The following is a 12,668-nucleotide window of genomic DNA, read 5'->3' as shown; positions in this document are numbered from 1 at the left end:
CAGGGAATTAATAAATGATCATTTCTTATCACCAACGGGTATATTTAGATTTACATCGGTTATACATTGATAAACTACACTGATATGGAATTTGAAAGCATGCCAAGTAATTAAGTGGCCATAAATGACTTGATTCTGGCTCATTTCTTATTGCAAAACAAGGATCCGAGCCTCAGAAATGCTTGAACAAACCTGTTCGCTGTGCTATCGCATCAGTGTTTGGGTTCAGTTCTGCTGCGCTTTACGACTTAATGGGAGCCGTCTCTTATCTCAATTGAAGTGTAATTAAAGTAATTCGTAAAACAACAGAAAGCTTTTTAGGCCCATAAAACCCTTCAAATGACATTCAAATCCGAGTTTGAGGGTATGAGCTGAAAACTATGATGCTAATTAAGTTTAACCTGCCAGTTTCACATCAACAAAGCAGCACTTAGAGATAAGACTGGACCTTTAGCGACCTGGAGTCACAGCGGGGATCCAGCAACAAAAGGCTTCTCCACGGAGCACAAACTTCCAGTTCTGCGCTCATCTTTGAGGTCAAAGTTAGACATTTGGTGTGACCGTTTACCAGCTTTCAACCAGCTGAAACGAAGCTCAGAAAACGCAGATGTGTTTGGAACAGATGAGACAAAAACAAGGTCCTGAGACGTCTGAATCAGGGTTTTTTTTATCTTTATTCAACATGTTAAAACAGACTTTCTGCTGACTGTGTCGGTTTATTCCTTTAAATTCAGACAAACAAAACAGTGGAGCAAATATGGGACTAAAACATGCTTCAAATCCAAGTTTTCAGTGGAGTTTTTCAGCTTTTTGTGCCACAAATCGTCTCAACGTCAGATCCACGGCTGTCGGTGGGCTGCTGCTCAGCCCCTGACCTTTGGTTGACCTTTGGTTGACCTTTGGACCAAGCTGCACTCCTTCACCTGATAAACCCTCCCATTGTTTTGCTATCTGTCTCAGCTGCCAGCCCCCCCACCTTCCTGTACCTTCACTGCTACCTTTTGCCCTCTCCCAACAGTTTCATCTGCCTCTCTGTAAAGAATTATATCTCCTTAGTGTTGGGTTAATGTTTGATTTGCCCCCACAGATATAGACCGTAAATTCAACAGATTCTTGCCTCTTTACCTGAGCACATCTCTACAGTTGCATCACCTGGCTTCCTCCTCCTCACTTCGGCCTGTTTGTCTGGATCAGCTGTCAAACCTCAGGAAAGTCTTTGCTGGTTTCTCTGCAGGCATCATGGCGAACTTGTTGAGGTGGCTCTGGTACCACAGAAACTATTTCATCATTTTCCTCACTCCACTCGTCTTCCTTCCCCTGCCGCTGGTCATTCCTACTTCGGTAAGCAGAAAATGGCTTTTTAATATAGTTCTAAACCTTTATTTCTTCAACTTAATTCTTCTTCACAGCACAGCTGGTATCTGTCAGGTGTCCCGGTAATAAGAACCTATAATTAAAGCTGAATTCATTAAACCAAGGAATTTGTTTTCAGCATTTGGTAACTTTTAAATCTGTAAGTGGTCTTTTAAACTGTTTGAGACGCAAACACTTTATCAGTAGCTCCAACTTCAACATAATCAGGCAAATAGCGCCGCTGAAGACATGCTTTTCGGTTTTTTAATGCTGACTCAAACATATTCAGACACCAAACATCATGGATTTAAACTCAGTTTTCACTCAATAAATCTTTACTGACGAGTCTTTGTTGGAATTATGGATAAAGCTGTTGCTCATTTTTCCAAAGAAAACTTTAAAACTCACCCATGAAAAGGAAAAAAGGAGCAAACTTACTGCGTAGAGAACAAGTTAAAGCACCGTTTGTATTTCATACACCGTGAATAATGACTTAAAAAGGCCTCAAAAATGCAAATAACCAAGAAAAACGTCCAAAAAGCAGCTGGGATGGCCTGTCTGGCCACATTCATTTAGATTTTAGTCTTTAAATTAAATTCCCTTCATATAACCACAGAATAAGTGATTGAATTGAAAATAAAGTGAGCAGGTTTAGTTAATTCTGAGCACCTCCTAACGCCAGTTTCATGATTAATATTCTATGTTTTTCCATAACTGCACAACAGAAATAAAGCAAATAAACAGTTTATTTCTCCCTCTTTCACCATAAGAAGTGAATGGTACAGAGACATGGAACATTTAGCATTAAACGGGACAAATATAACCTTAATTAACGTGTTTTACACTTTTTAAGGTATAAAAGTTTCAGAGGCACCAAGCAAACCTGCAGGATTTGCTGTGGAAAGTTTTCCATCAGGTCTTTTTTTACTGAGGAACCATAAATGTTATCTTGGGAGACACGAGCATTTATTTTATGATCAAGGCTTGCTGCTATCTGCATGTTTAAAGTCTCAAAGCCTTTTAAAAGGAGGCCGGTGATTAGACAAAGGAGACATAGAAGCTGATTAACTGTACACCATAACTCTGTGTCTGACTCTGCTTCTGTGTGCTTTTTCCTGTGCAAAATCCAAGCAAATGTGTGTCTCTCTCTGCCAAATATGCACATTTGGAGGCATGTGCACAGCATGCATGGGGATTTATTTGCTTTGTCTGAAAGTGAAAGGCAAACAGAGCAGAGATAAGAAGCTAAAGAGGCCACAATTAGACTGGGGTGTCTAAATCTTGCACCAAATGAAGTGGATCTGCAGGGCCTCAACAGAGCAGACTTAAAGGAGCTGCTACAGCATGATCTGACAGCCTGGTGTGTGGTGTTGGTCCCAAAAAACGTGACGTATAGAACAAAAGCAGAAAAATAACAGTCCCTCCTCCCGGGGGAAGCAGTTTATGGAGCCTTAACTTTAACTTATATTCAGATTCATTTAAACACAGTTGTGTTCCAGTATCCTCCCACAGATCTTTAGCTCAGCTAAAAGCTTTTAGCACCGCTACAGATGCATCTGGCTCTGAAAGCTGAGCTGAATATCAGCCACAGCAGGTATCTCACTGCCTAAAAGGCCTGGTGCAACACTGCTGCTGCCCGTTTGCCTCACATCCTCTCCTCTCTGTGTTTACAGCAGGCGAAATGCGGCTATGCGATCATCATCATGGCCGTGTACTGGTGCACGGAGTGCATGCCCCTGGCTGTGACCGCCCTGCTGCCCATCGTCCTCTTCCCCGCGATGGGCATCATGAAGGCTGGAGATGTACGGTCCCCTTTGAGCTTCTCTGATATTTTCAAAGGCTGTTCGTGGGATTTCCTTTTTGCGCAGAAAGATCCAACGAAAAGTGTTAAAACGAGAAGGGAAAACGGGAGAGAATGAGAACGAGAGCAAGAACGTTTAAATAGGTCATTAGATATGTGCAAAACATATTCACCCAACAAGAGAAGGAGGTCAGGAAGACCTAAGAACTCCAGCAGAACTTAGATAACTAACCCACTGACGTCATCTGAAGTGATATAACACAGCGAGCTGAAATATATGGTCTGAGCGAGCCTTTATTATCCCAGAGCTCCACTTTTATTGCAAATAAATGAAATGTAACGACACGTCCACAGGTTACTGCAACACGATGCCTTTGTCTCCTTCAGTGAGTGTCTGCGTTGTCTTTTTCAGGTCAGCATCGAGTATCTGAAAGACTCAAACATGCTGTTCATCGGCGGCCTCCTGGTGGCCATCGCAGTGGAGTATTGGAACCTTCATAAACGCATCGCTCTGCGCGTTTTGCTGCTGGTTGGGGTTCGACCATCCCTGTAAGAGACTCCTTTGATAGCTAATCTGTGTAGATCTGACGTTAAAAACGAGATTTGTGGCACAAAAAGCTGAAAACTTGTATTTGTAGCAGGTTTTATTGCTTTTTAGGGTTGAGTTTTAGGGTTTTCCCACTGAAGAGCGCTGCTCACTGGCAACAAAAAGCTGATGGCGAATCAGTCAAACCCAGACCTGTACTCTGAATCCTGAATTATGCTTCCATGTTAGCCTTTATTAAGGCTGCTGAAACCTTCTCAGAGACGGAAAACAAGCCACAGTCAGGACAGCTGACACCATGGATCAAAGCAGAGGGCATCCCTTAGTGTCGGTTGAGCTAAACACGGTGAAATGGCGCAGATCCGCTTCAGTTATTGTTTTAAACCTGACCACAAACTTCGTAGTTTGCATTCCTAAACGCAACCAGGAAATTGTGATCAGTTGTAAATCAGATCAAACTGATGTGGAAAAAAACTGAGTGAAAACAATTTAATAGAAAATCATCTGATCCGATCTGTGCCGATCTGTTCCGATCTGATCCGATCTGTTCGATCTGTTCTGATCTGTTCCGATCTGATCCGATCTGATCCGATCTGTTCGATCTGTTCTGATCTGTTCCGATCTGATCCGATCTGATCCGATCTGTTCTGATCTGATCCGATCTGTTCGATCTGTTCTGATCTGTTCTGATCTGATCCGATCTGTTCTGATCTGATCCGATCTGTTCTGTTCTGATCCGATCTGTTCTGATCTGTTCCGATCTGTTCCGATCTGATCCGATCTGTTCGATCTGTTCTGATCTGTTCCGATCTGATCCGATCTGATCCGATCTGTTCTGATCTGATCCGATCTGTTCGATCTGTTCTGATCTGTTCCGATCTGATCCGATCTGTTCCGATCCGTTCCGATCTGTTCCGATCTGTGCCGATCTGATCCGATCCGTTCTGATCAGCATTTCTCTGGCTTCCTTTAACTCTGAACATGTCAGATTGATCTTCCTCCTGCTCCATTCCTTCCCGGCTGCACATCCTCATAAATAGCTAATCTAATTGCAGTTGCAGAGACTTTTGTCTTGATTCTTTGACCGATAAACACCAAACGATGCTGTCAGACAGCTTAAAGACACACAAAAACCCCTGCAACAGGAACTAAGTTGGCTCTCCTGCTCATGAGCCCCGTTAGAAGCTCCTTTTCAGCAGGCCACTGAGGTCATTTCATTTTCTCACAGGTTGATGATGGGCTTCATGATCGTCTCGTCCTTCCTGTCGATGTGGATCAGCAACACGGCCACCACAGCCATGATGCTGCCCATCGCCCAGGCTGTGCTCCAGCAGCTGAAAGCAACTGAGATCCAGGCGGAAGAACGGGACATCCAGGCTGCAGCTCAGGAAAACCACGGCTTTGAGCTTGAAGTCACACAAACCAAGGAGGGAATTGTAGATGAGAAGAAGCCAGCGCAGCTGCAGAATGGCGACTGTAAGTTAAAGGCCTGCCGTGTCCTCCAGGAGGATTAAACTCTGTGAGTAACTTTGTTCATGTTCCAGGTGAGCATGGGAATGTGATGGATCACCAGCGGGAGCTCAGGAGAAAAGCAATGGATGCCAAGTATGACCTCCTGACCAAAGGGATGAGTCTGAGTGTGTGCTACTCAGCCAGCATCGGCGGCACCGCCACCCTCACCGGCACAACCCCCAACATCATCCTCCAGGGTCAAATCAACAAGTGAGCCATCAACAAACAGAACCGAACCAGCCTCATCCAGTTTATGCTCCTCTTAAATCTCTGTTTTTCCCTCTAAAGGCTCTTCCCTAAGAACGGCGATGTGATCAACTTCGCCAGCTGGTTCGCCTTCGCCTTTCCCAACATGCTGCTCATGCTGGTCATCTCCTGGTTCTGGCTTCAGTTTATGTTCCTTGGCTTCAAGTAAGTTGGTCTCAGGAGCCGTAGAGACATGTTTTTCACATTTAAAGCTGTCAGGAAGCAGCTCTGCTGAATGATTTCTGGACTGATCTCCTCTCCGAAGCCTGAAGAAGACGTTTGGCTGCGGAGTGAAAAGCGACGCAGACAAGGAGGCGTATGCTGTGATGAAGGAAGAGTACAGGAAGCTGGGTGGCATGAGGTTCTCAGAGGGCTCGGTGCTCACCATCTTTGTGCTGCTCGTGCTGCTCTGGTTCACCCGGGAGCCCGGCTTCATTCCAGGCTGGGCCACAGTCCTCTTCAATAAAGATGACGAGTGAGTCTCTTTCTGCTTTTCAGCCTTTATCCTCACAGAAAACAGCAGAAAAACCTACTGAGATAACTTTCTGCGTCTCTCAGGTTCGTGTCAGATGGAACGGTCGCCATCTTCATGTCGATGCTCTTCTTCGTCATCCCCTCCCGGCTGCCCAAGTGCAGCAGCTACGGTAACAACGAGGCAGGTGAGCCATATCCTGGGTTTTAATGGAGTTCAAGCCACCGAACCTTCAGCAGACCGTGAATAATGACTGTTTCATGCATGAAATTCACCTTGGTGTCACAGGTAAGCCGATAAAAGCCCCCCCAACGCTGCTGAACTGGCAGGTGGTCCACGAGAGGATGCCTTGGAACATCATCCTGCTGCTGGGAGGAGGCTTCGCTTTGGCTGCAGGCAGTGAGGTGGGCACCCAAAAACAGCACCTTAGCTCCTCTTAAGACATTAAAGACACGATTGTTCTGGTTTAAAATGTGCAGAGCCTCAAGAAACAACAGTAAAGTGTGAATTAGCTCTAAGATTGAAAGGGTGCTTAATGAATTAGCAGCAGAGATCGTTTTTTAAAAGAAAAAAGCCCAAGATGAGCTTCATCAGCTGATGATTTAACTGTTGATGATGCTGCATTACAGCGGCTGCTTGAGTTTTCACTGCAAAAAAAGCCTTCAAAATTCTCCGTTTTAGTGGCTTTATGTCGTTTTTAGACACAAAAACAAAGTATTCTCCTCACTATGTTCCTAAAAAACAGTCAAAGTTAGAGAAAAGCCCAAGATGAGCTTCATCAGCTGATGATTTAACTGTTGATGATGCTGCATTACAGCGGCTGCTTGAGTATTCACTGCAAAAACAACAAAAAGCCTTCAAAATTCTCCGTTTTAGTGGCTTTATGTCGTTTTTAGACACAAAAACAAAGCTATAAGAAGTCTTCTCCTCACTATGTTCCTAAAAAACAGTCAAAGTTAGAGAAAAGCCCAAGATGAGCTTCATCAGCTGATGATTTAACTGTTGATGATGCTGCATTACAGCGGCTGCTTGAGTATTCATTGCAAAAACAACAAAAAGCCTTCAAAATTCTCTGTTTTAGTGGCTTTATGTCGTATTTAGACACAAAAACAAAGTCTTCTCCTCACTATGTTCCTTAGAAGAGTTTCAAAATGCAATTTAATTACAGTTTCTCGAACAGATGGATGAGTAATACTAAAATAATATGATATAATAAGAGAGATTTATGCCACAGTCTTTTTTTAAAAGAAAAAAACAGTGAAAGTTAGAGAAAAGCCCAAGATGAGCTTCATCAGCTGATGATTTAACTGTTGATGATGCTGCATTACAGCGGCTGCTTGAGTATTCACTGCAAAAACAACAAAAAGCCTTCAAAATTCTCTGTTTTAGTGGCTTTATGTCGTTTTTAGACACAAAAACAAAGCTATAAGAAGTTTTCTCCTCACTATGTTCCTAAAAAACAGTCAAAGTTAGAGAAAAGCCCAAGATGAGCTTCATCAGCTGATGATTTAACTGTTGATGATGCTGCATTACAGCGGCTGCTTGAGTATTCACTGCAAAAACAACAAAAAGCCTTCAAAATTCTCTGTTTTAGTGGCTTTATGTCGTATTTAGACACAAAAACAAAGCTATAAGAAGTCTTCTCCTCACTATGTTCCTAAAAAACAGTCAAAGTTAGAGAAAAGCCCAAGATGAGCTTCATCAGCTGATGATTTAACTGTTGATGATGCTGCATTACAGCGGCTGCTTGAGTATTCACTGCAAAAACAACAAAAAGCCTTCAAAATTCTCCGTTTTAGTGGCTTTATGTCGTTTTTAGACACAAAAACAAAGCCATAAGTTGTCTTCTCTTCAAGTAATACTAAAATAATATGACAAAAGGCTGACATTTCCATGTTTCCAGGTGTCAGGCTTGTCCAAGTGGCTGGGAGACAGCTTGGCCCCTCTGCAGAGCATCCCTCCCTTTGCCATCTCCATGATTCTCTCCCTGCTCGTTGCCACCTTCACCGAATGCTCCAGCAACACGGCCACCACCACCCTCTTCCTGCCCATTCTGGCTTCAATGGTAAACCAGGCACATGCACACACTCCCAACGTGCACACAATCTCTTCCGTGTACACCACCCTGCTGTGTTTTGTGTCTTAAGGCGATAGCTATTGAGATCCACCCTCTTTATGTGATGCTGCCCTGCACCATCGCTGCCTCGCTGGCGTTCATGCTGCCTGTGGCTACTCCACCCAACGCCATCGCCTTCTCCTTTGGAAACCTCAAAGTCATAGACATGGTGAGACGCTTTCTTTCCTCTCATTTAGAAGATTTAATAGGTGATGTGTTACTGAAACTTTAGGCTTTACTGTGAAAGGCTCAAATGGGAAAGGATGATTTTGGCTTTAAGTGGAGCAGAACTTTTTCCTACCTGCAGCAGAGAGCTCTCAGTCTGAAGGATCAGAAGCTCTCCTGCTGGCTGAGCTAAAGCCAAACGGTGCTCAGTACAAGGCTGCTGTAACGGGGGGTTTATGGACCCAAAAGGAGTCAGAAGACAGTGGTAGAAAGTTCAAGGCTTTACTGAGACTCTGGAAGATTTAGAAACCGGCAAACAGGAATCAGGAGAGGAGAGGCAAAGTTCTTGGTCAGGGACAGAAGGTCGAATTACCAGGAGGCAGGGAATCAGGGAAGCAGGGAATCAGGGAATCAGGGAAGCAGGGAATCAGGGAATCAGGGAAGCAGGGAATCAGGGAATCAGGGAAGCAGGGAATCAGGGAATCAGGGAATCAGGGAAGCAGGGACTCAGGGAATCAGGGAATCAGGGAAGCAGGGAATCAGGGAAGCAGGGAAGCAGGGAAGCAGGGAAGCAGGGAATCAGGGAAGCAGGGAATCAGGGAAGCAGGGAATCAGGGAAGCAGGGAAGCAGGGAATCAGGGAATCAGGTAATCGGGGGAATCGGGGAATCAGGGAATCAGGGAATCAGGGAATCAGGGAATCAGGGAACCAGGGAAGCAGGGAATCAGGGAATCAGGTAATCGGGGGAATCGGGGAATCAGGGAATCAGGGAATCAGGGAATCAGGGAAGCAGGGAAGCAGGGAAGCAGGGAATCAGGGAAGCAGGGAAGCAGGGAATCAGGAAAGCAGGGAATCAGGGAAGCAGGGAATCAGGGAATCAGGGACTCAGGGAAGCAGGGAAGCAGGGAAGCAGGGAATCAGGGAAGCAGGGAATCAGGGAAGCAGGGAATCAGGGAAGCAGGGAAGCAGGGAATCAGGGAATCGGGGTAATCGGGGGAATCGGGGAATCGGGGAATCAGGGAATCAGGGAATCAGGGAATCAGGGAACCAGGGAATCAGGGAAGCAGGGAATCAGGGAAGCAGGGAATCAGGGAAGCAGGGAATCAGGGAATCAGGGAAGCAGGGAATCAGGGAAGCAGGGAAGCAGGGAATCAGGGAAGCAGGGAATCAGGGAAGCAGGGAATCAGGGAATCAGGGAAGCAGGGAATCAGGGAATCAGGGAAGCAGGGAAGCAGGGAATCAGGGAAGCAGGGACTCAGGGAAGCAGGGAAGCAGGGAAGCAGGGAATCAGGGAAGCAGGGAATCAGGGAAGCAGGGAATCAGGGAAGCAGGGAAGCAGGGAATCAGGGAATCAGGTAATCGGGGGAATCGGGGAATCGGGGAATCAGGGAATCAGGGAATCAGGGAATCAGGGAATCAGGGAACCAGGGAATCAGGGAATCAGGGAATCAGGGAGTCAGGGAATCAGGGAGTCAGGGAAGCAGGGAAGCAGGGAATCAGGGAAGCAGGGAATCAGGGAAGCAGGGAAGCAGGGAATCAGGGAAGCAGGGAAGCAGGGAATCAGGGAAGCAGGGAATCAGGGAAGCAGGGAATCAGGGAATCAGGGAATCAGGGAATCAGGGAATCAGGGACAGGTCGGTGCCGGTAAAGCTGGCAGGAGAACGCTGGAAAGACTTGGCAAAGATGACTAAACTGTGACAGCTGCTGCAGGGGAACATCTTTCCCGCTCTAAAGCAACTCAGCCAGAAGAAGTTCCATCGATTTGAACGACACCACGATGTGTTTGTTGTGTCCCTGTAACCTGGAACATCGCGCCACAGACCCTCCGACATGTTCTGCTCGGGTGGAAGCGAGACAACTGTATGATCTGGAAGAGATGTGGAGGAGAAATGACTCGAATCGCTGTGAAAGCTTCTGGTTCGAGTTGTTTTAGAGGCAAAAATGTGCTCTTCTGGCAGCCATGTTTGAGCAGTAGTAGCCTCAGATTCTCCGACCTAAGAGCGCTCCAAGTGCTGCACATTAAAACACGATTTTCAGGGAGTCCCTTTAAGCTGTCACCGTGGTTACCGGTAACCAGCCGATGTTAACTTGTGATCTGATGCACCAAATGGGATCATTGTCTGTTTCATAGGAGCAGCAGAATCGATTTAATGTTAATTATTCATGCAACAGTTTCAGATAAACATGCACGGTTGCCATGGTGAAATGATGTGCACGTGAGATACTGCGGGGCGCCACCGTTAAAGTGGCCTCCTGCACACTGACACAGCAGTTAAAGCTGTTTATATGGACGACCTTTCGCTTGTTGGGAACTTTTATAGATTTCACTCCACAGAATATGACTCTCGGCTCTTTCAGGTCAAAGCTGGCTTCATGCTGAACATCATTGGGATCCTGTGCATCAATCTGGGCATCAACACCTGGGGATACGCCATGTTTGACATGGGCACCTTCCCTCATTGGGCCAACACTACTCACAGCCAGCCTTGAGCAAGCGTGAGATAAAGATGACCAACAACTGGGTGTTAAATGTTCTGTATGGTATATATATATATGTTATTTTATCAGGGCCATGAGGTTTGATCAAATCTATTTGGCACTAATAGTCTGATTAATGCACATAAGAAAATTACAAATTCAAACCAGTGAGAGAAGCTCTGAAAATAAGAAAATGAAAACAGAAAACAAGCGTCTAATTTAGGCACAAGATGGTTTACAAGTCTGGTTTCTAAGTGTGTGTACAGTGTTTAGATGAACCACTCAGAGTTATTATAGTTTGAAATCTTGGTTTATAATGATAGACTCGGTTAAACAGTCATGAAGGACTCTTAACTTAAATGCATCATTAAACGTTAAGATTTCCTCATGCAGCAGCCGACCGTCAGAGAAAGCATGGAGGTCATTTCCTTATTCGTGTTTTCCTGAACGCATCATGATCTTATCAATCCGTTTATCATTTACCGGTGATGCACACGTGTTTGAGTGATTATCTGAAACAATGGGAACGTTCTGACTGATGCTAAATGTAAACTAGACTGATTTGAATTAATTGTATCAGTTAATTTAATTTATTACTGTGGTCCTTTTGTTGGACTGTGTTTTTTTTGTTTGTTTCTTACCACAAGCACTCATCAGCTTCATGTTTAATGATGTTAAACTTGTAAATACTTGAGGTGATTATGTATAAACTTGTGTTTTTTTGGAAAGCTGCACATAGACTTGTCCTGACCTAACTTCAGAGAGCAGCCTGTGAGCTCAGAGGTTTCCCTGTGGGAGCTACTTGAAATAACAAGCTTATAAACAGTCGTGGGGGAGCTGCTAATGCGTTCAAAAAGCAGAGTCCACATGAAGGAGATACGGCCGATAATTACCTTTGCAACAATATACGACTTCCAGCGACTGAGGATGACAGTAAAAATAACGTTTAACCTTTAACCTTAAGCAGTTTCTAACGCCAACCAAATACAAATGTGGCAGATATTGGGATTTCTTACCCAAACTAGTTGCCATTACTGCCAAAAAGCAACCAGGAACGGATGAAGTTTCACTGTAAAGTGTTGTTTTTACACTCAGAAAACCAGCAAAATGGCGCCGGCCCTGATGTAAACATGTTGGATCCCTGAAATCCTTTTTTTTAACCGAGTTATTGTCCAAAGCCGTTAAGGATGTGGGTGTTTTGTACACAGTGTGACACTGAAAGTGGTGAAACGGGTCCATCCATTTTCTCTTTACGAGGATACTTTAAAATGCATTTAACGCTTGATGCAACGACCCGTTCTGGATGCTGGAACACGTGCACGACTGGCAACCTCTCAGAAAATGTCCACTGAAGAGGTCAAGAATGGAAAAATTCACATTTCCACTTAAAAAGTGTCATTTTACACAATCATGACACCAAATAGCTTCGTTTGATTGTTTCCTCCACTTCCTAATTTCACTGAGAAGTTACCAGAGTGTGCAGAGCAAAGCTGCCCTTTGCTGGAGGAAAACAACTAGCATCAGACTCTTTTAGCCTGTGATCTGAAGCACTTACAGACCTAAGCTGAGTCTGAATGAGTTATTCATGCTTTAAGTTCCCCTACTGAACAGCTTCAAAGAAAAAGCGACATTTAATGCATTTAAAAACCCTCACAGTGCTCATAATGTCTCATTTCCTGAGCTTGCTGAAAAATAACTGTTTAAAGGCACCCGGGAGGTTGATTTGAAGGTAGCACACAAGTCATGTGATTGGAGACCAAACAAATGCTCATTTATTACCACGTTACATCCTGTTTGTCGCTTTTTGATGCCCTGCAGGGAAGCACTCCAAAAAACTAGAAAACTAGAGCTTTACATGTGCTGCTAGGCTAACCTTTTACCTGGAAGCAGCGCTAAGCTAGCAAGGCCTGTAAGCTAGCAAGGCTAGCTGCTTTAGCCCTTTTTAGTGTAGATTTAAGCCAAGCTCTCCTGGCTCCAGCCT

At 44.7% G+C, this 12,668-nt stretch overlaps 1 protein-coding gene across 1 annotated transcript; it reads left to right on the top strand.

Annotated features, from left to right (window-relative positions):
• Positions 1-441: 441 nt before the first annotated feature.
• On the top strand, positions 442-11,312 carry slc13a2 (solute carrier family 13 member 2). The gene is made up of 12 exons (XM_072375468.1): positions 442-1,341; positions 3,027-3,155; positions 3,567-3,703; positions 4,927-5,174; positions 5,243-5,420; positions 5,499-5,621; positions 5,722-5,931; positions 6,015-6,115; positions 6,217-6,332; positions 7,832-7,993; positions 8,076-8,213; positions 10,568-11,312. Exons 1-12 carry the CDS (start codon positions 1,240-1,242, stop codon positions 10,697-10,699), a joined length of 1,776 nt encoding a protein of 591 aa, XP_072231569.1. The 5' UTR covers positions 442-1,239; the 3' UTR covers positions 10,700-11,312.
• The last annotated feature ends 1,356 nt before the right edge of the window (positions 11,313-12,668 follow it).

The sequence above is a fragment of the Leuresthes tenuis genome, unplaced genomic scaffold (genome assembly GCF_036924035.1).
Source record: "Leuresthes tenuis unplaced genomic scaffold, fLeuTen1.0.hap1 SCAF_21, whole genome shotgun sequence".
NCBI classification, from domain to species: domain Eukaryota; kingdom Metazoa; phylum Chordata; class Actinopteri; order Atheriniformes; family Atherinopsidae; genus Leuresthes; species Leuresthes tenuis.
This window is presented reverse-complemented; position numbering and strand designations above follow the sequence as displayed.

Coding starts and splice junctions, on each gene's coding strand:
- slc13a2 (XM_072375468.1), top strand. CDS start 1,240: ATGGCGAACTTGTTGAGGTGGCTCTGGTACCACAGAAACTATTTCATC. Junction 5,175..5,242: donor GCAGCTGCAGAATGGCGACT/GTAAGTTAAAGG, acceptor TTCATGTTCCAG/GTGAGCATGGGAATGTGATG. Junction 5,421..5,498: donor CTCCAGGGTCAAATCAACAA/GTGAGCCATCAA, acceptor TTCCCTCTAAAG/GCTCTTCCCTAAGAACGGCG.